Below are 27,853 nucleotides of genomic sequence, written 5' to 3'. Positions count from 1 at the left end.
CACGCCGTCTCCCTTCAGTGCAGAGTTGTGGGGCGCCATATTGGCATTCATTTCAAGCCTATATGTATATATGCCGTTTCTGAACACCAGCAAATTGAGAATCACTGGAAAACCCGTTGTTAACTGTGTGATTCGTTCCAATAAAATAATGAGAAATATATTCGTGGCAAAAGAATTACTGCAACTTGCGTATTATGAGAGTAGGCTATTTGAAGACAGTCACATACTGAAGATCCACGCAAAACGCATTGTTCTTTGTACAATTTGTTATAATTAAATTTCAGTTAGTAACATATCTACGATTAAGGTTTCCAGCAAGGGTAGGATACTTTAATATTTGTTGGGGCGGTGGTTCGCGTCTTGAAATGTCCAATTTTTTTTTCCCTAACATTGGCGTTTTTATTAGATTCTGATACTTTATTATTTGTTTAATATAAGTTTGTACTATAATATTTGATTTGTAAATATAAGTTTACCTCTTTTTGAGGGGTGACTTTCTTCGATTGGCTTTATACAAGTAGCGCAAGCTGTCCTGTAGATAAAGATATTTTGCTCCTTTTTCTTTTACGCTTCGTAATTCACATGTTGCAAAGATTCTGCTACTGGGCAGGAACAGTGATCAAGTAAGACTGACCTTGGGGTTTTACTAAAATGTTAGAATGATGAAATAATGTTTATATTATGCGGAGAAGCATTCCAAATTTGTACCGCACAGTTTGTAATTGAACTTTTATAAGCCTGTGTCGTTATTGATTGGACATGGTACTTTCCTTTTCGTGGACGATGAAGGAAATGTGCGTTTTAATAGAGCTAACTTGGGAATTTTACGCGCACCTGTTGAGTAAACAGTGTGATTTACGAACTAGAAACATCCCTCAACTGCCGCTGGAGTGCGTTGCGATCGCATATATCACGTTGGGACCCACGTACCGTATGCACAAGTCGCATCGTTCCTGAGCGTTCAGCAGCACGTTGAACTTGGCACGCTCAACGTTAACGTTCGACAGCACGGTCCGTGTGCCGACGGCTTTACGTTCTATGAGAAGTACTGAGGAACTTTTTGCATTAGGGCTACGAAAGTATCGACTACATTTTGTGCTGTGTGTATTCGCTATTGTCGATGAAACATAGCCACTCCAAACTAATTACTGTCATTGGTGAACGTGGCCCATAAATTATGTTTTTGCTAATCGATAAAGGTGCATATACAGCCATGCTCCTGGATGTGCCGTTTGAGAGTGCCATTTCGTCGGCATACTTTTCTGTTGTTCATACTGATGAACAGTCTCCATGGCTGTACTAGCAGTAATGTTTAGAGCTAGAGTTACAAAACTCAAACTCGTTATTCCATGAAAATAATTCCAAATTGTATTGCCATGTCATTGCCGCATTTTGACAATTACTGACCGTTCGACGGCCGACCTCAGCATTGACAAGACAGGCACGGCGACATACTATATAGCAGCAGGACGACAGTACTTCTCCTGGCCACTTGCGTTAGCTCTGCTAAAACCCAGGTTGTTTGCCGTGGGCTATTGGAAAGATGGTGACTTGCCGGACTTTGACAGAGTCGCAGACGAACTGCATGCTGGGAAGAAACCATGCTAGTAACGAAACGTTACAGGCCTTAACAACGGTACTTAGTCTCTGTAATATTCATTGCTGCGTCACGAATACACAACATATATCGAGCCATATTTCGGCGATCCCACTGTTAGCCATCTTAAGAAGAAAGCTGCTGCTGCTGCTGCAGCAGCTGCTGCTGCTGCTGCTGCTGAGTGCCGCTGAGAACTTTATGGAAGACTCGGCAGCAACGCCGGCGGCGTTCTCCGGAAGATGGCAAACAGTTGGATCACCGAAATAATCAAGAGTTGATTTTAGGATCCGGCAGCAAGCTGGAAAAGCCTACGAAGTCACACGATATGGCCTACGACTACCTTATATTGCACAGACGTAGATAGTCTCTCTGACTTGCTGTCCAGCAGTGTGTGGTCTACCTACAGTGGCCGCGTGGTAGCCCTGCCGAAATGCACTCCCATTGTTTTGCGATTGCAAATATAAGCCTCAACGAGACAGTTTTCTTATTGAAGCTATTCTGATGCAGAAAACTGCTGAAGAGAGGGAGCGATAACGAACGCAGACACTTTTCAGTGTCATAGTTTGTGCGGTACACTGAAAGGATACTGGAAAAGTTCTATCGTTCGCAACATACTTCGGGATTTGAAGGGACGGATGGTGTTTCGCGGCTTTTAAGTAAATTAGGGGGAACTGAAAAGACATTACGCAAAGCCATCGTGTGACAATGTGTTCTATCTTCAGTTTAAGTGAACGTTGTATCCAGGAAATGATTCTACGTTAGTAATATATTTTCGTAATTTTTGAGATTATTGCATTTAAGATAGAAAATAATTTCTAAAAGTAAGCCATGGTTGAGATGTGATGTGATGTTTGATTTTGCATATAATGGATGAACATTATGCTTGTTTTTGATGATACTAAGAGCAGATAAGTGGAGTAGTTTTTTGCTCCAAGTCGCTTAGCTCGAAAAAAAAAAAAGCGTTAGGTACTATAACCTATGAACAAAGACTTTCCTCTCCATTATGTTCACGTAAACGTAAATTTCGTCCAAGGCCCCAGCGGTACGGACCGACCGCCGCGTCGTACTCTTCCGGTGGCATTATTCGATGCGGCATGGAGGGGTCAGCATCTCTGTACCCCAGATTTTGTCAGTTCTCGTGATCTGCAGCCATTACTACCCATTATCTTAACATCAAATTTAAATTCGTGTCTTAGCAAAACTTTCCTGCAAGTGTTGCCTGGAGCGTAACTTTACATTAATGTGATACATTGACGATGATGAGTTCAGACTGGAAGAGAGTATCTTTCGAGATGTGATGGTGCAGGCGAAAACTAATGATTAGCTAACTCGAGTAGCTAATGAGGAACTGCAGAGAGAATACTTAACGGCACAGCTTAACGAAAAGAAAGAATAGATTGCTAATTACATTCTAGGCGTCACTGAGTAGTTAATTTGGTAATAAAGTCACGTTCGGGACTGAAAACTGTAGAGGCAAAGATTTCAATACAGAAAGCAGGTTTAGATGGCTGTGGAGTGCGGTGGTTATCCGCACATGAAACAACTTACATAAGATAGTTTGGAGAGCAGCAATAGACTAGTTTTCGCACTGATGGCTACAACAATGCAAGCAAGAAATTGCCAAAGGTAGCATGCTCCCAGTGGTATGCAACACTATTTTCGACATGCTGTACACGGTGGACGCCAGTAGACTGTCGTGCTCAGGCTCCTACGATGTGGCACACAAACTGACGGTGTGACGCATTCGCATGGACCAAAACGCTGCACCACGACCAGGTTATTTCAACTCTGTCAACCAACTGCGCTATCGAGTAGGTCAATCGCGGAGAAAAAGATGCCGCTCTCAAAAAAATAAGCACTGTTTCAGCAAAAACAACTTCTGTGAAACACCGTTTTATTCATAAACGATACCTTGCAGTTCCGCGATGCAGGTAGATTCCTTCTGTCTAGCTTTCCGAAGGTGTTACACTATAAGACGTTATGGACTAATAAACTGAGTTGACAGAAGTTACGGGATATCTTCTAATATCGTGTCTGGCCTCCTTTTACCCGGCATAGTGTAGCAATTAGACGTCGCATGGACACAAGAAGTCGCTTGAAGTCGTCTGCAGAGATATTGAGCCATGCTGACTCTACAGCCGTCCATAATTGCCAGTGTTGCCTGTCCGGAATTTTGTGCATGAACTGACCTCTAGAATTGTTTCATTGTTAGATGGGACTTGTGTCGAGCAGTCGGGTATCCAAATCATTCGCTGAAACTGCCCATAATGATGAAACCAGTTACGAACTATTTTGGCTTGGTGACACGACTTCATTATTTGGGAACAAAAAATCCATGAATGGTCTGAGTAGCCGAACATAACCATTTCCAGTCAACGATCCATTCAGGTGGAAGAGAGGACCTAGACCTTTCTATTTAAACAGCCTGCGCCATTATGGGCCACCACCAGCTTGGACAGTGCCTCGTTGACAACGTGGATTCATGGCCTCGAGAAGTCTGCGCCACACTCGAACCCTACCGTAAGCTCTTACCAACAGAAATCGGGTCTCACCTGACCAGGTCACTATTTTCTAGTAGTCTAGGATCCAACAGATTTGGTTACGAGCCCAGGAAAGGCGCTGCAGGCGCTGTTGCCAAATGCACTCGTGTCGGTCGTCTGCTGCCATAGCACTGTAACGCCAAATTTCGCCGCACTGTCTTAACGGATACGCCCTCCGTGTTGTTCGTCTGTTAGCACTGACAACTCCACGCTAATGCCGCTGCTTTCGGTCGTTAAGTGAAGGCCGTCAGACACTACGTTGTCTGTGGTGAGAGGTAATACCCGACTGTGGTATTCTCTGAATTATCTTCACACTGTGCCTCTCGGAATATTGAATTCCCTAACGATTTCCGAAATGGACTGTCCCATGCATCTAGCTCCAACTACCATTTCGCGTTCAAAGTATGTTAATTTGCGTCGTGCAGCCATCATCACGTCGGAAACCTTTCCACATGAATTACCTGGCTACAAATGACAGCTCCGCCAGTGCACTGCTCTTTCATACCTTGCGTACGCGATACTACAGCCATATGTATAAGTGCATATCGCTAACCAATGACTTTTGTCACCTCAGAGTAAGCTAAAAGTTTTAGTTCGAAAGCCGTGCAGTCCAGAATCGGTATGCCAATCGGGCAATATCGCCATGAGTATTGATGGCGTGATCGCACTGATGCACTTGGGTTGACGACGCCGTTTGGCAAAACTGTCCTCTGCGTGAAGTCAGTAAATGCCTGCTGCACATCCTCGTCGGACAGGAATTATCGACCCTATTTTCAGGGAGCAAAGGTGTGATGATCATATTGGAGAGATCAGAATTACAGGGCCTGTACCGGAATGTTTCACCCTATTTTGAGGGAGCAAAGGTGTGATGATCGTATTGGAGAGATCAGAATTACAGGGCCTGTACCGGAATGTTTCATGTTTGGGTTGACGTAACTTCGACGTTACGACATCTGCCATATGGGGACGTACGTTATCATGAAGCAGTAACACTCCTAGACGCACTACAGCACAACTGTGGTTTTCGGACATGCTGCCCCCCATACACACTCTTCCATCTCAAATGGATGCCTACCGGTGTTTGTCTTCCGACAACCAAGAAAAGAATAACAGGACGATGGTCCTGTTCGGACACATTTGATAACAACTTCGCCATAGTTAGTTTCCGCATTTACCGCACGCACATCGGAAAGACCGCGTGGTACACTAAACCTTTGCCTAAAAGTCGGTTTTTGTACACACGCATCGGAGTAGCGCTAAGTTGCATAAACGCTGCAGCAGCGCCCTCAAAATGAAACTGTCGATCGCCCCCTTACACACTCTAAGACAAAAGATGCACTACGAAAGAATCATCCAAATGGGACGGAAATCGTTCACTTTGATGTATGTGTACAGACAAATATCTTTTTCAGGAAAATTGGATGGCTTATTCAAGAGAAATTGAGCAATTCAGTAAAGTTTTGATTGACCACTTTTCGCGCTCCACTATTTTTTTCTTTAGACTGGTTTACTTTGGTTAATCGTATGTTGCGAACAAATGAGATTAGTTATTATTATACTGGAGCTGGCTTCTTATTAAATGAACAGTTTTGTTACTGTAACTCAGTAGAATGCATAACATATCCATCTCTGCTACAGCTATCGTGAAAATGTTCTGAAATTATTTCTGTTATCAAAAATAATGAAGTTACCGTCCGCAATGCTTAAAGAACCTCAAACCTTGCAGTGGATTTTTCGTCAACATTAATAATTAATCAGTGCCTCGGCTAACACTAGAGCATGAGAGTATCACTGTTAAGCAGAAAATGATTTTTCTATAACTTTTACCAGTCCATAATTTTTTCATAGCAAGATTTCCTTTTGAAAAATCGAAGTATTTTAACTTCGACACTGTTAAAGTTTACAATATTAGCAGCCTGCGTCCGCCTGTGAAACACAACGTAAAATCTTCTGCTTTGTACTCCGATCTCGAACTGCTGTAAGAAATAATTTTAAATTCACTTTTTACCTGACCGCTTATTGCGCTGATTGCCCTTATCAGATTTGAATCTGCCGTGGCGGCGGCTTGTTCCGCCGTGTCACAGCTCTGCACCACGAACACTACTTAAAAAGCTGAAAATGTCTTAAATAAATGGGTAAAATACCAGGCAACCTTTCTAATAATACCATGAGAGTTCTCACTAAATAACTATATTTAAAAGTCGAATAATCACAAGTTCACACACCTTTCTCATGGCGTCCTGCTTACGATCTTGACAAATGAAAGCTACCTATGCGTTAAACATAGCACCACAGGTTCCTCGTATCTACGTGCCTCCAAGAAGACAATTGCAGTATTATTCTTACACTACTATTTATGCAATGGCTGATTGTCATGAAATCTTGGAGTTTTTATTTTTTTTCTGTGGCGGTTTCAGAACTCGCCGACACATACATTATTTCACAAATCCACTACCGAATCCTTCACAAACACAAAATGTAACATAATTGTCTCTATTCTATTATTATTCAGAGTCCACAGACGTAATCAGTGCGCATATATATATATATATATATATATATATATATATATATATATATAAATAAATTGTAATTGCATAGCTACAAAGCATGTTTTACCAGGAAACGCTATACTCTGCCTCTTATGCTAACAGTTTTTGGCTTGGCATTGATTGGTAATTGTTGGACGTACTTTGGAGGGATGTTCTGCCAGATTCTGCCCAACTGGCGCGTTAGATCGTCCAAATCCCAAGGCCTATAATGCTCCAAACGTTTTCCATTGGGGAGACATCCGGTGACACTGCTGGCCAAGGTAGGGTTTGGCAAACACGGAGACAAGCAGTAGAATCTCTCGCCTTGTGCATTATTTGCTGAAACGTAAGCACAGTGACCTGCCATGAAAGGCAACAAAACAGGGCATCAAATATCGTAGATATACCGCTGTGCTTTAAGGGTGCCGCGGATGAAAACCACATGGGTTCTGCTATGTAATGAAATCTCACTCCAGACAATGACTCATGGTTATCGAGCCGTATGGTGGGCAACAGTAAGGTTGATATCTCAACGCTGTCCACGGCGACTTCACTGGAAATCAGTTTGAAGTTGTCATCACTGAAAACAGTTTTACTTCCGTCAATGTGATACTAGCTAGGGACCGTGGGAAGTTTGCGTCATTTGGTTTTAAAGATGACTAAGCCAGCTGACACCGATGAAAAGTTGGCCAGCAATGTCTTAATGATTCCTGAGACTGTGGTGCCCAGAAAACTCTCCTGACATGAACTCTGTTTAAAATATCTGCACGTAATGTCAAAAAAGCAACAGTGTTACTCTGCATCTAAAACTGAGCTGAGGAAGGAGGCATCTCGAGGAGTGGGTTCATAAGTCCATAGGAAGTGCACTAACGTAAATGTGTTAAACATTAAGCTATATTCAGTAAATCCCCCATTACTACAATTCCACACTACTGATAAAAACGTGGATGGGTATATTTTTTGAACCGCAGGATATTTGTCTTTGATCATACCAAACCCAAATGAACAACACAGTGGAAATATTTGTTCCTCCCAAAGGAAAAACTATATGTATTTGGATCTTTACTAGAGAATCGGAAATCCCACAGTATCACGGAAATTTGAGCCACAGAAAACCTTCCGCGCAGCTTGCACGTACTAGCTAAACTGCCCGCCCTTTCCCAAAACCAAGAAATAAGAGAATCGCAACTAGTGTCATGCAATGCTAATATTTCACAGGCCTCAGATTTCACAGGTTACCTAAGGAATGACAAATGAGGCGTATTAATTTTGTGATAGGTGCATCGTATTGCGAAACATACGCTCGCTTTTATATAAACAACGTAAGAAATTAGTAATTGTAAACTACACTGCTCAAATTCATCGTATTCAAGTGTCGCTGACTGGCTACTTAGCGTGCTGCGGTCACTGCGTATAAGACAAATGAGCAGATGTGTCAAGATTGATGCCTTAGATGGTGGTAGGCTGCTAAACGAAACAAACAGCCAGATACTAGCCTTCTGTATTATTCAATTATTCATGTGGATTACGGCTAGTGATCTACACTGAAGCGCTAAAGAAACTGGTATAGGCATGCGTATTCAAATTGCTGCCGTAAACAGGCAGAATACGGCGCTGCGGTTGGCAACGCCTGTGTAAGACAGCAAGTGTCTGGCACAGTTCTTAGATCGGTTACTGCTGCTATAATGGCAGGTTGTCAAGATTTGACTTTGAACGTGGAGCTGTAGTAGGCGCACGCGCGGTGGGACACAGCGTCTCCAAAGTAGCAAAGCAGTGGGGATTTTCCCATACGACCACTTCACGAGTGTACCGTGAATATCGGGAATTCGGTAAAACATCAGATCTCAGACATCACTGCGGCCGGAAAAAGATCATACAAGAAGGGAACCGACGACGACTGAATAGAATCGTTCAACGTCACAGAAATGCAATCCTTCCGCAAATTGCTGCACATTTCAATGCTGGGGCATCAAAAAGTGTCAGCGTGCGAACAATTCAACGAAACTTCATCGATAAGGGTTTTCGGAGCCGAAGGCACCTGGCGTACCCTTGGTGACCACACGACACTAAGCTATATGCCTCGCTTGGACCATTCAACACCGATATTGGACTGTTGATGACTAGAAAATGTTGCCGGTCGGACGAGTCTCGTTTCAAATCGTATCGAGCGGATGCTGGGTGCACCCGACTGCAAATTGTTGCTCATGTCGGCATCAATGACTCCTGCCGTCTAGGTTCAGAGGTCATTCTCAGTTCGTACAGGCGGTTGGCGGACTTGGTGAAGGCGGAAAGCCTCGCTCGCGGGGTGGAATCAGAGCTAACTATTTGTAGTATCGTTCCCAGAACCGATCGCGGTCCTCTGGTATGGAACCGAGTGGAAGGCTTAAACCAGAGGCTCAGACGGTTCTGCGGAGATCTGGGGTGCAAATTTCTCGACCTCCGCTATCGGGTGGAGAAATGTAGGGTCCCCCTGAATAGGTCAGGCGTGCACTACACGCCGGAAGCGGCTACAAGGGTAGCGGAGTACGTGTGAGTGCACATGGGGGATTTTTAGGTTAGAGAATTCCCTCACTAGGCCCGACAAGACGCCTCCTGAGACGCGGCGAGGTAGGAGTAGGCAAAATGCAACAGGGAATAACAATATTAATGTGCTAATAGTAAACTGCAGGAGCGTCTATAGAAAGGTCCCAGAACTGCTCTCATTAATAAACGGTCACAACGCCCATATAGTGCTAGGGACAGAAAGTTGGCTGAAACCAGACGTAAACAGTAATGAAATCCTAAACTCAGATTGGAATGTATACCGCAGAGACCGGCTGGACAGTGAAGGGGGAGGCGTGTTCATAGCGATAAGAAGTGCAATAGTATCGAAGGAAATTGACGGAGATCCGAAATGTGAAATGATTTGGGTGAAGGTCACGGTTAAAGCAGGCTCAGACATGGTAATTGGATGTCTTTATAGGCCCCCTGGCTCAGCAGCTGTTGTGGCTGAGCACCTGAAGGATAATTTGCAAAATATTTCGAGTAGATTTCCCCACCATGTTATAGTACTGGGTGGAGATTTTAATTTGCCGGATATAGACTGGGAGACCCAAACGTTCATAATGGGTGGCAGCGACAAAGAATCCAGTGAAATTTTTTTAAGTGCTTTATCTGAAAACTACCTTGAGCAGTTGAACAGAGAACCGACTCGTGGCGATAACATATTAGACCTTCTGGTGACACAGACCCGAACTATTTCAAACAGTTAACGCAGAACAGGGAATTAGCGATCATAAAACGGTTACGGCATCGATGATTTCAGCCGTATATAGAAATATTAAAGAAGGTAGGAAGATTTTTCTGTTTAGCAAAAGTGACAAAAATCAATTACAGAGTACCTGACGGCTCGACACAAAAGTTTTGTCTCAAGTACAGATAATGTTGAGGATCAGCGGACAAAGTTCAAAACCATCGTACAATATGCGTTAGATGAGTATGTGCCAAGCAACATCGTACGAGATGGAAAAGAGTCACCGTGGTACAACAACAGAGTTAGAAAACTGCTGCGGAAGCAAAGGGAACTTCACAGCAAACATAAACATAGCCAAAGCCTTGCAGACAAACAAAAATTACGCGAAGCGAAATGTAGTGTGAGGAAGGCTATGCGAGAGGCGTTCAATGAATTCGAAAGTAAAGTTCTATGTACTGACTTGGCAGAAAATCCTAAGAAATTCTGGTCTTATGTCAAAGCGGTAGGTGGATCAAAATAAAATGTCCAGACACTCTGTTTCAGTACCATTTTGGTCACAGAGGATGACAGACTAAAGGCCGAAATACTAAATGTCTTTTTCCAAAGCTGTTTCACAGAGCAAGACTGCACTGTAGTTCCTTCTCTAGATTGTCGCACAGACGACAAAATGGTAGATATCGAAATAGACGACAGAGGGATAGAGAAACAATTAAAATCGCTCAAAAGAGGAAAGGCCTCTGGACCTGATGGGATACCAGTTCGATTTTACACAGAGTACGCGAAGGAACTTGCCCCCCTTCTTGCAGCGGTGTACCGTACGTCTCTAGGAGAGCGTAGCGTTCCAAAGGATTGGAAAAGGGCACAGGTCATCCCCGTTTTCAAGAAGGGACGTCGAACAGATGTGCAGAACTATGGACTTATATCTCTAATGTCGATCAGTTGTAGAATTTTGGAACACGTATTATGTTCGAGTATAATGACTTTTCTGGAGACTAGAAATCTACTCTATAGGAATCAGCATGGGTTTCGAAAAAGACGGTCATGTGAAACTCAGCTCGCGCTATTCGTCCACGAGACTCGGAGGGCCATAGACGCGGGTTCTCAGGTAGATGCCGTGTTTCTTGACTTCCGCAAGGCGTTCGATACAGTTCCCCACAGTCGTTTGATGAACAAAGTAAGAGCATATGGACTATCAGACCAATTGTGTGATTGGATTGAGGAGTTCCTAGATAACAGAACGCAACATGTCATTCTCAATGGAGAGAAGTCTTCCGAAGTAAGAGTGATTTCAGGTGTGCCACAGGGGAGTGTCATAGGACCGTTGCTGTTCACAATGTACTTACATGACCTGGTGGATGACATCGGAAGTTCACTGAGGCTTGTTGCAGATGACGCTCTGGTGTATCGAGAGGTTTAACAATGGAAATTTGTACTGAAATGCAGGAGGATCTGCAGCGAATTGACGCATGGTGCAGGGAATGGCAATTGAATTTAAATGTAGACAAGTGTAATGTGCTGCGAATACATAGAAAGATAGATCCTTTATCATTTAGCTACAAAATAGCAGGTCAGCAACTGGAAGCAGTTAATTCCATAAATTATCTGGGAGTACGCATTAGGAGTGATTTAAAATGGAATGATCATATAAAGTTGATCGTCGGTAAAGCAGATGCCAGACTGAGATTCATTGGAAGAATCCTAAGGAAATGCAATCCGAAAACAAAGGAAGTAGGTTACAGTATGCTTGTTCGCCCACTGCTTGAATACTGCTCGGCGGTGTGGGATCCGTACCAGACAGGGTTGATAGGGGAGATGGAGAAGATCCAACGGAGAGCAGCGCGCTTCGTTACAGGATCATTTAGTAATCGCGAAAGTGTTACGGAGATGATAAACTCCAGTGGAAGACTCTGCAGGAGAGACGCTCAGTAGCTCGATACGTGCTTTTGTTAAAGTTTCGAGAAGATACCTTCACCGAAGAGTCCAGCAGTATATTGCTCCCTCCTACGTATATCTCGCGAAGAGACCATGAGGATAAAATCAGAGAGATTAGAGCCCACACAGAAGCATACAGACAATCCTTCTTTCCATGAACAATACGAGACTGGAATAGAAGGGAGAACCGATAGAGGTACTCAGGGTACCCTCCGCCACACACCGTCAGGTGGTTTGCGGAGTATGGATGTAGATGTAGATGAACGTGTACGGGTAGGATACAATCTCATGAATTGAAGGACCCTGCATGTCAGAAGGGCCTGTTCAAGCTCGTCGAGGCCCTATGATGATAGGCGTATGCAGTTAGTGATATGGGACCCGTGATAAGTCTAGATACGAATCTGACAGGTGACACGTACGTAAGCATTCTGCCTGATCACCTGCATCCATTCATGTCCATTGTGCATTCCGATGGACTTGGGCAATTCCACCGTGACAACGTGACACCCCACACGTCCAGAATGGGTACAGTGTGGCTCCAGGAACAAAAACTCCTGAGTTTAAATGCTTCCGCTAGACACCAAACTCCCCAGATATGAACATTATTGAGGGGCTCTGGGATGCCTTGCAATGGGCTGTTCAGAAGAGATCTCCACCCCCTCATACTCTTGCGTATTTGTGGGAATCTCTGCAGGATTCTTGGTGTCAGTTCCCTCCAGCAGTACTTCAGACATTAGTCGAGTCCATACCACGTCGTCTTGTGATACTTCTACGTGCTCGCAGGGGGCCATACACGATATGAGGCAGGTATACCAGTGTCTCGGCTCTTCAGTGTAGGTCACTTAGTTGTTTACATGATTCTGTTTTATGTTTCCTTCAGTAATTTGTCTAACATGTTTGTCTATTTTCAGTACATTTTTTGAAGTTTTGACGAATTCTTTAATTCAATCAGATATGATAGTGTACTCACTGCCTAACGCCAAATGTTGCAATACCAAATTACTGCTTTCACCACTAATTAAAACATATAGGCTTTCTCAACTGGAGTTTCGGACAACAACCCAGAGAAGATTTACCCGTGTTGTACAAGCTACAGGCCCCGCACTAACAGGGGTCGCATTACTTAGAGAAAATTAACCGTTTAAAATTAGCAACGACACTAATTTTGAACTGGAAATACTAGTTAGTATGATTTACAAATGTAGGTGCAGTATTTTTAAGATACTGGAAATAATACGTCGTCCCCAAATTTGAACACGTTTGGGATCCTTCAATTTTAATCACTTTCCACATGTTGTAAATCTGCACACGAATTTTATATACGTGTTTTGTTCCACACTGGTTTGCTCTGCATTATTACGAACTTAGCCACAGTGTCGTCTATGGCGATTCTTTGATTTAAACTTTTCGCAAAATTCGCCTAAATATAGTTTGTTGGTGTAACCTCGCACCAAGCTAGGTAGACCACTAAAAGAATAGTCACCAAATTTGATACCTGTTCTTTTGAATTATTGTTAAAGATTATCTAATTTATTTAGTGTTTCTGCGGTAATTTTTTGTTTCTCTAATTCCTGTCTACCATGTTTCACACTGTTATAAGGGGAGCCGGAGGTGCCTATGCTGCCCATGTTAAAATCACTAAGTTTGAGGAACATTTATGAATAAACTACCAAATAAAAAAACTTCAATTTTTTTTTACATATAGAGTGGTTTAGTATTGCAGTTATGACAGAGGGAATTTGGAGTATCTTTTCTAGTTTCCTTCCAATTATTTTTTTATTAATCCTCCAAATTTTTTTTTACAAATAATTGCTTTATAATTAAACTGAAATGAAACTACTGAACATATTGCCAAATGGCTGTGTTACAATGTAAGTTTGACCACTAGGAGTGCTGTATAAAAATTTCATCTCTCTAGCTTGAGTTATTTTGAGAAAATGTTCCTTATATTCGAAAAATTCTAATTTACGGGAAATGGCTATCGAAGTTTCTCAATACATTCCTGCACTATAGGATGGATTATCAGGGTCTTCTTCTTCATCCTCCAAAAGCTTCCTATTCTGTCTTCTTTTCTGGCCTGTTGTTCCATCATCTTACACCTCTCTCTTCTTTCTGCTCCTCTTATCCTTTCTCTGTCAATATTTCTTAGTGCTCATACAGTGTTCAGCCCAGCTGTAAATACTAATGCATTCAGAACTTCACACTTCACACTGTTCCCTTGGTTGTAGGTTGCTATTGCATCATAAATGCCAAAGTGCAGTGTTTTTATGCTTACAAACACCCTTTTCGGAATCGCTTTCCAAATCAAATTGTTTACGCTCTCATTAGGATTCTGCGTCTTTCCGTGTAGACATTTGTGTAACAATTCTGGCTGTGCTAAGTCATGAAAAATTGGTTTTATTGCATTTATCACAGCTGTTGGCAAACCATGTTTGTGATCATAGTCCTTTTTTGCATTATATTTGCACCAGGAATCTTTTGGGCACAGGCTGTGTTGAGGGTATTCATTGGAAGAGGCACTATGAAGGAACAATGCCCACACTGCTTTTCGCATGTCACTAACATTACTAGTATTTTGCCTTATAGCATACCCATAGTATCTCTGTAGACGTTCAATCACCTCATCAGTAAGCCTGCCTCTCCCTCCTATTGTCCTTCCATCACTGAGCTCACTTGAACCCAAAGTTTGTTTGAGCCTTCGAAGCCGTGCACCCATACGCTTTTGCTTTTGCACATGCCCAATGCATTGCAACTTTTCAACTACAAATTCATTTCCGTATGGTTTGAGTTCCTCTATAGTCTTGAAACCTTTGGAGTCACCATCCCCAAGGTAGTAGTTGTACCTAACGTTGTATCTGGGAACTGAACATTCAAAAATTTGTTTCACTCCATCCACTTCCATTGCTCCACTTGATCCACTAAAATTTGCCTCACAGGTTCCACTGTGCTCTCCTTTGATTTTATTTTTGCACCTACAATGTTTTGATAATATTGCAACATCTATCACTTTTGCACTATCACCACAAGTAGCAGTTACAACCCCATTCAGGGATTTATGACCCCTCTTTTGCCAGGAACCATCTAATGCCACTACCAAATCCCTAGAACCACCGTTCATTTCTACAGATTCCTCCACTGCTTCCTTCATGGTTTACAAAGCCCCATCTTCAACAGAGGATCCTACCAGTTCACAGTAGTACCCAAATTTGCTTGGAGGCGATGGCAAGTTCATAATACCACAAAACAGTTTACCAGCAGCAGACCCTTTTCCAATGGATCGAAGACCATACACAAGTCGAACATTCACATCAAACACTCTAGATCGTCCATTTTCACCAAAGAGACTGGCATGTGAATTGTAGAAAGTCACTTGATACTTGCAACATGCGCAGATTATCTTCATCTCAGAAGCTAAACCAAAGTGCTCTGTTATCTCTAGTCCTACTCCTACACTTGAACACATTTTGCACAGAACACTTTCTTTCAGCACAGAAGATAATAATCCAATATTCAGTACTTCGTTAATATCATCACTGTCACTAACATGCACTAAATCTGTCACTTCCACCAGTCAGCTTCTTGCTAGATGATGTCACAGGGCTATGGCCGGCCATGTGTTGCTTAGCAGAAGAACGCACTGTTTCAGTAATCGCAACTTGGTATTAGTGTCAATTTTCTTTTCCCTACGTTCTTCCTCTTTTTATATACACGGTTAGTAAAACGTGGCATCGTAACCAGAACAACGCTTTACACAAGAAGTATAATACTACCAACAACAGGCGCAACACTGAACTAATTCGAAACGTTAAACAGCAGAAAGACGATGTTCCGCGCTCTTAGCGCTTCATTTGTCACAGAAAACAATGTAGCCACCCTTGCACACTCGCTGTATGCGTAACATACGGCGCTGTATGCGTAACAGGCCGAGAAAATCCCAAGCAGTTCCCCAGGAAGTCACGAGAGGGTGTTACATGCATTCAGCGGCCGCCCATTTCCTCTGCAGGCTTGGGGGAAAATGGTAATAACTCCACTTCTAGGGCGAGTAGAACAATAATTCAAAGTTTACATTAAAGAGGAATGTTCCAATTAATTTTCGGTAGCAAAAAAATCGTAATTTTTTGGATTTGACCACCTCCGGCTCCCCTTAAAGTGGTCATCAATGCTTCTGTTGAACCCATACACATGCCGGTGTGCTCACTGTGCTCACCGTCGCGGTACTGATACACCGGTACGCACTACTTCTACATGGGGCTCTCAAAACAGGATTTCGTATAAACAAGACTCCTCAAAATCGCTTCTTGGTGTTACGTAAACCAGTGTTAGGATGCCACTGCAAGTGGATCAATCAACCCACTACAAGAATGTCAAACTGCCATTGAAAATACCATACATTTTTACTTTTCAGTCTCTGCGCCACTTATTATAATATCGGCCTGCGCTGATAGTGTTAATTGTCCTATATTCCATAGTTACAAAAAACATTAAAACACTTTAACAAAATAAAAATAAACAATGTCACTGTTAACTGTTTGCACTTGTCTGGAGGAATCTATTCGCTGTCTGTTTACAATATAATAGTCTGACATAGCTGGAAACTTAATCTACATCCTTCGATGGATAAAGATAAGCAATGGCCATTCTTTCAATCAGACTTGGTCGGCAGGAATGTAGGAGGCAGTCGCCGAACCATCTGATGCACTGTGATGCCAGAAGAGTTCCATTCATTGTAGAAGCATATAGCTGGTTTCTCACTTTCGTTTTCGTTCGGAATATCTTGCTGAAAACAAAAATTAAGAAAGGATATTAATTTTAAAGAATGATATTGGAAATTTTGAAATTGGGGATGTTTAATCACTCTTCCTCCTCCATTAAATAATGTCGATAATGGACGATTAGGACTGTGACCGTAACAACCAAACAGCTTACAATCATCTGGCAGTAATGATTTTTATCTTACCAGAATATTCGATTGTGATCCCCTGTGGGATGCGGAAGTGATGGTACTGCCAAGTTTGTCCGTTAAAACACACAAATTCACGTCATCGGATGAGACTTGTCCAGCTGGAAATATACATGGCGTATCAAAAAGAATCGTCCGATTTGGCACGTCTATATTTCTGCAACTAATAAACATATACAATGAATTTTGTTTTTTGATGAACGGGAAACTTATTTTTCTTCATACCTCTTCATAGGTGTTAAATATGTACCGCTTGAGATGCACGGCATATGTCAATGCGGTATTCAAATTTTTTACACACTGCAGCGAGCGTGTCTCGATTTACAGCTTCCACAGCTGCTGTTATGCGATATATCAGTTCATTCATTGTTGTTAGTAACCCCCACAGCTTGCTGACACTGCCGTTTGCAGCTTAGTTTTAAGTAAATATATACTGTACATCTGTTGCAAGTTCCTCACTACGACTAGAAAGTGCATTGCAACTACTATTACCACACAAGTGCGTTGAAGGACAAATGATTCTGTTAATACGATTCCACGAAGGAACACTTGTACTCGATGGCTACTGAAGTGTGCTTCCCCACAACAGCATTTGCACCATATGAGCCAAATCTGACATTTTCTGATGGAATATTGTTTTACTATGGCTTCATTCAGTTTCTCATAGAAGTTAGCTCCTTTTCCCAATTACAGACATTGTCATTATGTCAGCCAGATTAGTGTGTCTGCTTAGTATTTGGCCTTCCATCCTGTCGTAATAGCACAGAACAATGCGAAAAGAACTGACTGAAGGAATGTTGATACTTTCATCTGTCAGACTGGAGAATTTTCCTTTTTAAAGCTTGGAAATACGAATATTTTTATGAGAAGGTGCAACAGCATTTCTTATAATAACGGTGCTTTCATTCTTTATTATAACATTTCGTGCTATCTTATCTAGTAACGCACTTCTTAAGATAGATGTCTTGTGCGCAGTTTGATTAAAAGGAACATCATGAGCTGCTAGGAATGGGGTTATTTTAAGCACCGCTTCCGTTTTTTAGACTAAAACTTTGAAAAAGCTGCGCATGATTTTTCCGTGATACCACTCACCTTATTAATCTTTTTTTGGCTGCATGTATTCCTTGAAAAACACAGTAGTCACTATAGAATCATAAGTGTTAGCATTTTGCCTTATCGTAATTATTATGGTTCTTTGCTATCCATGAAGTAGATGCTGGAGCCTCCTCCCATGCAGTGAGATATTGTTGAAGCCTGTGCTGAGATTTCTTACCTCTTCGTATCTTTTTTCTCTTTGACGTAAAAACGCTGCATATTCTCTTCATTGTGACTTGACATTCCACCTGCTTAAGAAATTGCGCGTGCTACGTACCGAGCTAAAACACGAAGAGCTGAGAATTACTGTCAAATCGTTCACAGCACAACTGCTGACATAACCACGTGTAATGAGGAATCTCACACTATAGAAAGCACTTAGTGGAAATACATTGTTAAATATGTAGCTATTAAACCGAACTGTAATGGACACGCAGCGCTACAGTGAACCGTACTAGACAGAAGTCCCTGCGATGCGTGTGTATCGGAAGACGTTCTTAGTTCTTACACTGAACTAAAAATCTTAACGTGAGCCTAGTTCATTGTTCTGCACTGCGTAGTAATAGCTTGATAGCAACCTAATAATAATGTGTGCAGAGTTGATTCTCGCTTAGAAGCTAAAAATCCCAAAATAATTATATTTCGCGTATAATCCTTCACTCAGGATCATACTTGATACTGAATTGGAAATTATGGTATGCGTACGATCTTTCTCATACATCTATCAATCCAGATGTAAACACTCAAATATCGATTCTGGAAATGAGGTTCTAGCTACCGAAAATCCTAATCCACAACTCAAAATCTATTTGTCGCTGCCATGTAAACAGACAACAGTTTTTGAAACGCGCTTGGTTTGTCAGGTTGACTAATTTATGAAACTTTGTGACCTAATTGGACGGTGTGACTGGAGTAGTGAAAAATTAGAAATAATATACTGAGCACGAAGTTGTCTACCTCCGATATTTGAAGAAAGACACAGACATTATGCGAACTGCTCAATCTGAAATTGGAGTACCTAATTTCCAGACGCCATTTGTGTAAAACTACTGACGATCAGACAACCGATATTTGACCGGTCTAGCAAATGCATGTAAGTACGGAATTAGAATGATTAGAATCTAGAACAATGATTCTCTTTTTCCACTTGCTGAAAACAAGAAATCTTGAGGAATCTGCCAATATTGTCTTTGATGGAGTACTTAATTGGTTAGAAAATAATGGGTTGCCACTAAATGTTAACAAGACCCAGGTTTTTCATTTACAACTACGTAAAAAAGTGGAGGATCAAGAAAGTATTTAATGGAATGGTACTGAGTTACTACAAGTTGAGCCATAAAAGTTCGTTAATGTACACATTGACAGCAACTTAAAATGGCCTGAACATGCTTTACAACTTCTCAAAAAGCTCATCACAGCAACATTCGCGATTCGTGTGATTTCCATGGTCTATGACCGAGACACCACAAAAACTGCTTATTTTAGTTACTTCCATGTGCTATTGTTGTATGGCATAGTTTTCTGGGGTAATCAGACTTTCCAAAAAAGTATTCATTGCTCAAAAGAGAGTTGTTAAGATAATGAGCGGAGTCCAGTTGAGATATGCTTGTAGAAACCCTTTTAGAAAATTAGGAATACTGACAAATGCATGTCAGTAAGTCTACTCTCTATAGTGTTTCATTGGTAAAAATGAGCAACTATACAAAACCAATGATTCATACAATATCCACAAAACCAGGAGGAAGATGGACCTCCATTATGAATTACAAGCCTTAGTATTGTACAAAAAGGAGTCCACTACATGAGCTGCAAGGTGTTCAGTGCTCTCTCACCATCAGTGAAACCACGAGTACACCAAATTTAAACAGCAGCTCACACACTGTCAACTGGATAATTCCATTTATTTGCTTGAAGAATGTCAGTTGCGTTAACTGTGAGTTCTTCTTTTAATCAAATCTGATGTACTCCTATGCATTACGATAGTTCGAATCATTGTCAACATTACTATGTCCTTTATGTAGCTATTAAAATCTACATTTTCAGTTTTTAAGGGTAATTTTGTCTATACACATCGTGTATTTTGTCTTATACCTACATCTCCTCTTGCAAAGGTTTTTTTTGTATGTATCTTATGTATAATTTGTAATAATCTGACACCTACATCCATGCAAATGTCTCTCTGCACTGGATTTATGGGATCTAAATAAATACATGAATGTCACTTGGTTTGCGTACACACAGTCTGAGTAGCCATTGCTCAACAATAATTTTTTGTGATGGAGAGGTTTGTTTTCCGTAAAAAATCAAAAACTTTGCGGTCAATTCATAAGTGTTGTGATCGAAAACTGTGCTGCTTCTCTGTATTTGAGAATATAAATTCAATGTTGAACATTTCCAACATGATTGAAATAAACATTAAAAAACGTTTTCTGGACACAAGATTTGTAACGATATCTCCCACTTTTTCGCAAATAGTTGCTTTTTGCTAGTTGGGTTACACCAGTAGCATGTTTGCCTTTTTTATTATACGATCCGTGTTAGCTTTCTTGTAATGGTACACGGACCTCCCATCAACCATAGTCTTCATTCGGAGTAATTAAGACATAAAAAAGTGCAACCTTCAGAATTTTCTTTCGTTCACGAAACGTGATCAGACGGCACAGTTGAAGCCAAGCATTCTCGAAAAACGTTCTAGTTAAATTTTGAAGAAATGTGGATGTAGTTCACTGATTTTTCGTCGCTTCTTGATAGAACTTTGTAATTACAAATGAAAAGCACAAAATTGTAATTTTTCTAAAAGTATTATTTTGCTAATCGGTTTTTGGCGTAAGACCACCAGACTGTATAGTTATCAAGCATACATTACTCAATGTTCAATACCTTTTTCAACAGTTCAGATATTGTATTGTCTTCAACCACAATAGTCACCTGTTAACGACATAAATTAATACTGTAGAGCATTCAAAGTTTTGTGCTTCTATACAAAATAGACTGTCTACTTTCTTTGTGCTAAATTATACGAGTGCCTAAATAGTCGCAATCTTGATACATTATTAACGAAATGTTAGTCTGTGGAGCGAAGGAATAAAAAAGGGGAAACGCTGACGTAGAATGTAGGAAGCGATGGATGATGATGATGGTATTGTATGGGGAGGGGCAAATTCCCTAGGAAAGGGCTGATACAAAAGATGCTAATTATAGAGACGGAAAACTACCTAACCCTCTTTTCATATATACACATTTTTGCGTGTTTTATGAGAACGGGGCGATTAATTAAATCTACGGAAGGGTGTAAGATTGTTGAAATCTATAAGTGTAAGTGTGTTGCAATGTGGAGGTGGTCTTCCTGTTGCTATTTCTATAAAACACAACTGAAGGAACGCGTATCCAACATAAAAATGGTTAAGCTGTTACCAACGCAAGCTTTGAACACCTCCATGCTTCTCTAGGCATGGTACCATTGGCGGTGGTGTACCGTGGCCTCCTTCCGACTTTCGGGCTGACGACTGTGGATACCGGTACCTGCAATGTAGCGAGTATGCCGAATCCCGCTGCACCGTGACATTTTTTGTTCAAAATGGCTCTGAGCACTATGGGACTCAACTGCTGAGGTCATTAGTCCCCTAGAACTTAGAACTAGTTAAACCTAACTAACCTAAGGACATCACAAACATCCATGCCCGAGGCAGGATTCGAACCTGAGACCGTAGCGGTCTTGCGGTTCCAGACTGCAGCGCCTTTAACCGCACGGCCACTTCGGCCGGCGACATTTTTTGTGTTAAATTTCACTGCTAGGTGTGAAAGAAGCGAAAAATGGCAAAGAAAATCACAGGCTCTTGAAGTCTGTAGTCCGATACATCTTATTTGTATACTGAGCCACCATGCCACCAGTGTCTAAAAAAGTGCCTGAGAAACACAAGGTCGACCAGCAGAACAAACTTGGAACTAGGCTACCTATGGTCGAATAGAGACGCCGCTAGCCTCATTGATCTGAAGGCCTTGACACCCTACAGCATAGCCAAGACATCGTTTTAACAAATTTGTAACTGGGGAAGGCACAAAACGCGGATTGACACTTAACTACGAATCTGAGTTGAACTAATAAGTCAATTACTATGGGTTGTTTGTATCCTCACTGCTTACTGTGTTAGTAAGATAACAGCCAAAAAACAAAGGGCATAGGATCTGTCGGTACTTACGTTAGTGGGAAAGAAACTTGTTATACAGCAAGTTCGTATGTTGGAGGGTAGTGATATAATTAGTTTCGAACAATGATTATTGTTGCTGAATAGGAGGCTCGCAGGTGATCATTGTAGAGACCCCGCACGACCTTAAAGTAGCCTTGCATACATTCATATCGGATGTTGAGAGGTAGGTGAAGACACTTAAAATGAATAAAATCTTTGTCTTTGTAACAAATATACTAAATATTCTGTTCAATCACCTGAAAACTACTTGTACACTTCCGAAAGTCATCTAATCCATTACATAGAAAAAGCCATTGTAACTTTCCATCGAGGTCAGGAGAGGCAGAGTGCAAGTTTAGATTTGGGAACGATCTCTAAGTGGATATTTAAAGTGAATCATTCGGCAATTCACATTACACGAGTCCGGGAAGTAATGGAAAACCTAAATCTTCATAGTTGCACAGGTACTGATATTTAAATTGCCATTCACAAATTTTGTCACTTGAAACTACATACATGAATTCATGCTCATATGGAACATGCACGCAATCACATTTCTTGAGTGTTCTTTAGTCCTAAAATCAGAATCATTGGAAGTAACAAAAAGAAAAAAAGGCCTCTAATTGAAAATTCTCCATAGTTTGTTTCTCTCGTTTTGGGGTGAACATTCAGTAGTGCTATCGTTGGCTCTCATGTTCATCTGTGCACATGCACACACGTAATAAAAGTTGGTGATGTGAACACATTGCCATAAGAACATCTTTTGTTAATACCTTATCAAATGCACCAACACAGCTTCATGCCACTGCATTGTTGTGCTGTTTATCATCTGGCGTAGCAACTGAGTCTTTGACTTACATTTTCCTCTAATCATCAGTTTTGTCTGTATATATGTTAGATAAGGCTTTGGATAAATGAATTTCAGCACACTATATGGTGACTCCAGGAAGAAACATTGTCATAAAACATGTCAAGAAAAATTCTGTGACTTATTTGATCACCTGTTTCAGGTCTATTAACTACTAAGCTTCTGACAGTCGAAATCATTTCTTGTTTCTACTTAATGGTTGGTTTCAATTAAACCATCTGCAAACAAAGATGTTCATAGTGATCTGGCACTACTGATCTAGTACAATGTACTAGATACTGGTTGAAAATGTCCACAGAATTTGAGGACTTTGGCATTTGTGATAAGAGGATGTGAGTAATGTAGGAGGCTCCCTCTTGCTGCTCATGTTAAATCTGTGTTCAGATTCTTTTAGTCTTCATGGCACCACAAACTTAGAATTTCTATCTAAAATGTTTCATGGTAATTTTTTTAAAATCAAATGCATGTAAAAATTGTTTATTCTTTGGAAGGTAATTACAATATGTAAATAATAAATATGTAAAATAACATGTTCTAGCTTCTATCAGTTATGCTGTAAAATAATTGTAAAGTAATTCTGAAATTAGAGGTAACTTGGACAGTGAGAAGCTGCAGATTAAAACTGTTCCAGGCCAGGACTCTATCTTGACTTTTGCGGGCAAGGGCTCTATCAATTGAACTGTTCATAGCCTGACTTGCAACCTGCTCTTACAGCTTTGCTTCAGAACAGTAGGCATCTCCTACCTGTCAAACTTCACAGTAGGTCTGGATAATTTGAGGGGCTAGAACTCCTGGAAGAAAGGATATAGACAGAAACAGCTTAGTCACAGCAGCGAGGACAGTTTCCAGAAAGAAGATAGGAGAGAGGCACTGTCTGAAGCAAAGCTGTGAGTGTAATTTGTGTCATTCTTGGACAGCTCAGATGGTACAGAAATTGCCCATGTAAGGCAAAGATCAAAGATTAGTCTGTCACACAGTTTTAACATGCCAGAAACTTTCAGTATATTTGCCAAGATAATCTATATGGTCATGGCAATTTCTGTAATGCCTTTCAAATGAACAATACAGCTATCTCTGGCAGTTGGTTTATAATACTCTGTTGCTCTGCTGTAAGGATATGATCATCAAAACATGACTGCATCTGAAATAACATTTCGTAGTACAGCCCGTTCACGCCTGGTGCTTGTGTTGTCAGGCTGTGCCTGCTGGGCTTGGTGGTGATGACAGCCACTCTGGAGGTGCCCAACTCTCCGTGTCCAGATGCCTTCCGCTACCTGCAAGGCGCAGATGGCTACTGGTCGGGGCTGGTGCGGGTCCCTGCCCCCAACGGGCTGCCAATGAAGGTCGTCACGGAGCTCTACCTCAAGGCAGCACTGCCCAGTGTACGTACAAATACCACTGTTTTCGCAATCCCTTCGCAGGATAAGGATCAGCAATGGCTGCATAATAGCATGTGAAAGGCCAACAAGAATATGTAGCCACATGGTAGTGACAGACTATTTTAGGTCACAAATGAATTCAGTTTTTGAGATAGTTTCTATTCTGTAGGCAGTTCTGTAGGATCTGAAAAATACCTATCTGCAGCTCCCATAATTTGTTCACTGGACTCCAAATGTTTTCCAGTCTAAAATTCTTTGTAACTGCAGAAATTGGTGCATACCAAATTTGATAACGATTGGTGTTTCAAGAATTTATTCTTCAAATTTCTCAGTGCCTCATTTCCAAATAACTTGTAGCCAGGTGCATTAGAAATTTATTTTAAAAACTGATATCACCAGTTGACAAAGGAAACTTAAGTAGTATGCTTACTTTGGAGATAATAAATAAGAATCCCTTTTTGATTCCACAAAATGGAGTTAGTAATCTTAGCGATAAACTAAATTGATTTCCAACTTTTGGGGCTGTGCCACTGGCTTTCACAGACAGCTTTGATTGCTACTTGGTTTTTGTCATAAAGTGAAAGACAAATGTGCCAGTGGTATCAAGTTTGACAACAGAAATATCAGTTTTTACAAATAATGTAATTGGATAAAGTAAGTCTACTCAACAAGTGGCAGGAGGAGGACTCTCACATACAAAAACATGTTTTACATATGAAAACTTCTGGAGCCAGTGGCTTGTTCTTCCGGCATTCATAGTTTCCCATGACCCGGGGTTCTGGGTGACTTTTCCAAACTCACTCTATTCCTAAACCTCTCCAATCCTCTTCCTTCCCCTTCAACCCTTCTGCGAGGAGGAGGAGGAGGAGTCACTGGCTCTGAAAGGTAGCACACACAAACCTGTGTGTTCTCCTGCACTGGCTTTGCTAGTAGATTCTTTATCTATTCAATTACATTATGTGGTATCAAATCGGCACACAAAGGGTAATGGTGTGTTGTTCCAGTGTATTCAGCAAAAGACAAATGAGACTAAATATCACACATAAACAAAACTTCAGAATTTGCTTACATGTGTGTTCTTTCTGTAGAATCTAGATCGTAGACAAATCCTGTGATGTGGGTAGTTAATTTTACAGGTTTGTTGTGGTTATTAAAACAAAATATTTGACTGAATTAAGGAAATAACATTGACCAATTAAATATTTAAATATGTATTTATCTGGAACTGCGCGACCGCTACGGTCGCGAGTTCGAATCCTGCCCCGGGCATGGGTGTGTGTGATGTCCTTAGGTTAGTTCAGTTTTTGTAGTTCTAAGTTCTAGGGGACTGATGACCTCAGAGGTTAAGTCCCATAGTGCTCACAAGGGAACCTCCCCATCGCACCCCCCTCAGATTTAGTATAAGTTGGCACAGTGGATAGGCCTTGAAAAACTGAACACAGGTCAATCGAGAAAACAGGAAGAAGTTGTGTGGAACTATGAAAAAAATAAGCAAAATATACAAACTGAGTAGTCCATGTGCAAGATATGCATCATGGATAGCGTAAGCTTAGGAGCGCCATGGTCCTGTGGTTAGCGTGAGCAGCTGCCGTGCGAGAGGTCCTTGGTTCAAGTCTTCCCTTGAGTGTAAAATTTAATTTTTTGTTTTCAGTTTATGGGACAAACTCTTATGTTTTCATCACTTCTCTGGGAGTGATTATCACATCCACAAGAAAACCTAAATCTGGCAAGGTAGAAGAATCTTTTTACCCATTCGCTAAGTGTATAAGGTAGGTGGGTCGACAACATATTCCTGTCATGTGACGCAGATGCCATCACCAGTGTCGTATAGAATATATCAGACGTGCTTTCCTGTGGAGAAATCTGTTGACCTTTGACCTTGCGATCAAATGTTTTCAGTTCCCATTTGAGAGGCACGTCACTTCGTCTACTAATCGCACTAAACTTATTACAGTGAACAGAGACGTCAAGGAACGAGCGGACAAAACATAACTTTGCGAAAATAAAGAAAGTAAACTTTTCACTGGAGGGAAGACTTAAACCAAGGACCTCTCATTCAGTAGCTGCTCACGCTAACCACAGGACCACGGTGCTCCTCAGCTTACACTCTCCTTGATGTTGCCTATCTTGTGCATGGGCTACTCAGTTTGTATATTTTGTTTATTTTTTTCATAGTTCCATAAAATTTCTTCCTGTTTTCTCGATTGATCTGTGTTCAGTTTTTCAAGGCCTATCCACTGTGCCAACTTATAACTAAATCTGAGGGGGGTGCGATGGGGAGGTTCCCTTGTCAGAGCCATTTTGTATTTGTTAGGCAGGTTCTCTTACAGTATTTAATTACAAAAACAGCATTTAAATATAAATGCAGAGGATACATATGAAGGTTAGAAGTGAACAAACAGTATAACATGGTTTAGGAACTTCTTTGTATTGTTGAAGTACCCTTAAAACAGGAAATGTCAGCTTTAACAAGAGCTTATCATCAAGTACTCATAATTTGCGAAGGGAGAACATAAAAAATTTTGCATCCGCCAAACTAATAACATTCTACACTAGAATCAGGTTTGTGCCACTGTAAGTTAACTCATGAATTGCTGTGAAAGATGTATTACTATATGAAATATAATATTTCAATGATATTATAACCATCTCTATTAGTTTGACACACTTTCTGCTTCTGTAAATATACAAATGATTGTTTAATAGTGGCAGAAGCTAGTCTCCATGTTCCCCAGCCAAATCCTGATAACCCATCCATTCATTTAGCAGCTCTCTTTCACCTTCGCATACGCCATCTACCCACAGCTGAAGTTGTTACCAGTTAACCACAAACATTATGCATTGTCATAAGTCCTCTGACTAGATTGATGCGACCTGCCATATCTTTCTCTCCCCTCATCTCAGAGTAGCATCTGCACCTCAGTTATTTACTGGATATAGTCCAATCTGTTTCCCCCTAAGTTTCTACCCTCTACTGCTCTCATGGAAGCTATTGCCAAATGTATGAACACATGTCCTAGCATTGTCTGTCTCTTCCTTTTTCCTTTACCTGCATATTTGTGGAGAACACCCCCTCCCCATTCATTAGCTTATCAGTATGTGGTGCCGATTTCATCGGCACCAACATCGATAAGCATTCATCTTTGGACACTAAGCATTATCTTTGGCTGTTCCACCATGTTCAGTTTAGTTCTTTGTGATTCTTGTGTGTGTTAATGTTAATAAATGAACTACTGCTAAAGCGGTGTGGTTATTGGTGCAACCAACCCGAACACACCCCTCACTGATGACCCCGAGTTGTAACATCTTCCATTTTCGCCATTTTACTGTGTCCGCGACCTCCACGTTGGTTATTTTCACGTGTATTACATCGACACAGCATTCGAACAATGACTTCGGCCCAGTGCCTAACGCAGGATTTTGTGATAGAGATGGATCGTGTTGTAGGCGATGTACACCCGGCAGCCGGACGTTTTAGAGCCTGCAACAATAAGTGAGGTTAGGTGTGTGCATGACTCCGGCTATCAAACAC

The 27,853-nt window shown here is 41.2% G+C and overlaps 1 protein-coding gene across 1 annotated transcript in view; it reads left to right on the top strand.

Annotated features, from left to right (window-relative positions):
* LOC126203748 (serine protease gd-like) overlaps window positions 1-27,853 on the top strand; it is a 309,528-nt gene that overhangs the window by 200,302 nt on the left and 81,373 nt on the right. Inside the window, exon 2 of the mRNA XM_049938116.1 lies at window positions 24,138-24,324. Coding sequence (XP_049794073.1) covers window positions 24,138-24,324 — 187 coding nt within the window. The remainder of the gene's footprint in view (window positions 1-24,137; window positions 24,325-27,853) is intronic.

Source organism: Schistocerca nitens, chromosome 9 (assembly GCF_023898315.1).
Source record: "Schistocerca nitens isolate TAMUIC-IGC-003100 chromosome 9, iqSchNite1.1, whole genome shotgun sequence".
NCBI lineage: Eukaryota > Metazoa > Arthropoda > Insecta > Orthoptera > Acrididae > Schistocerca > Schistocerca nitens.
The sequence above is the reverse complement of the archived record's forward strand: the minus strand, read 5'-3'. Positions and strand labels throughout refer to the sequence as shown.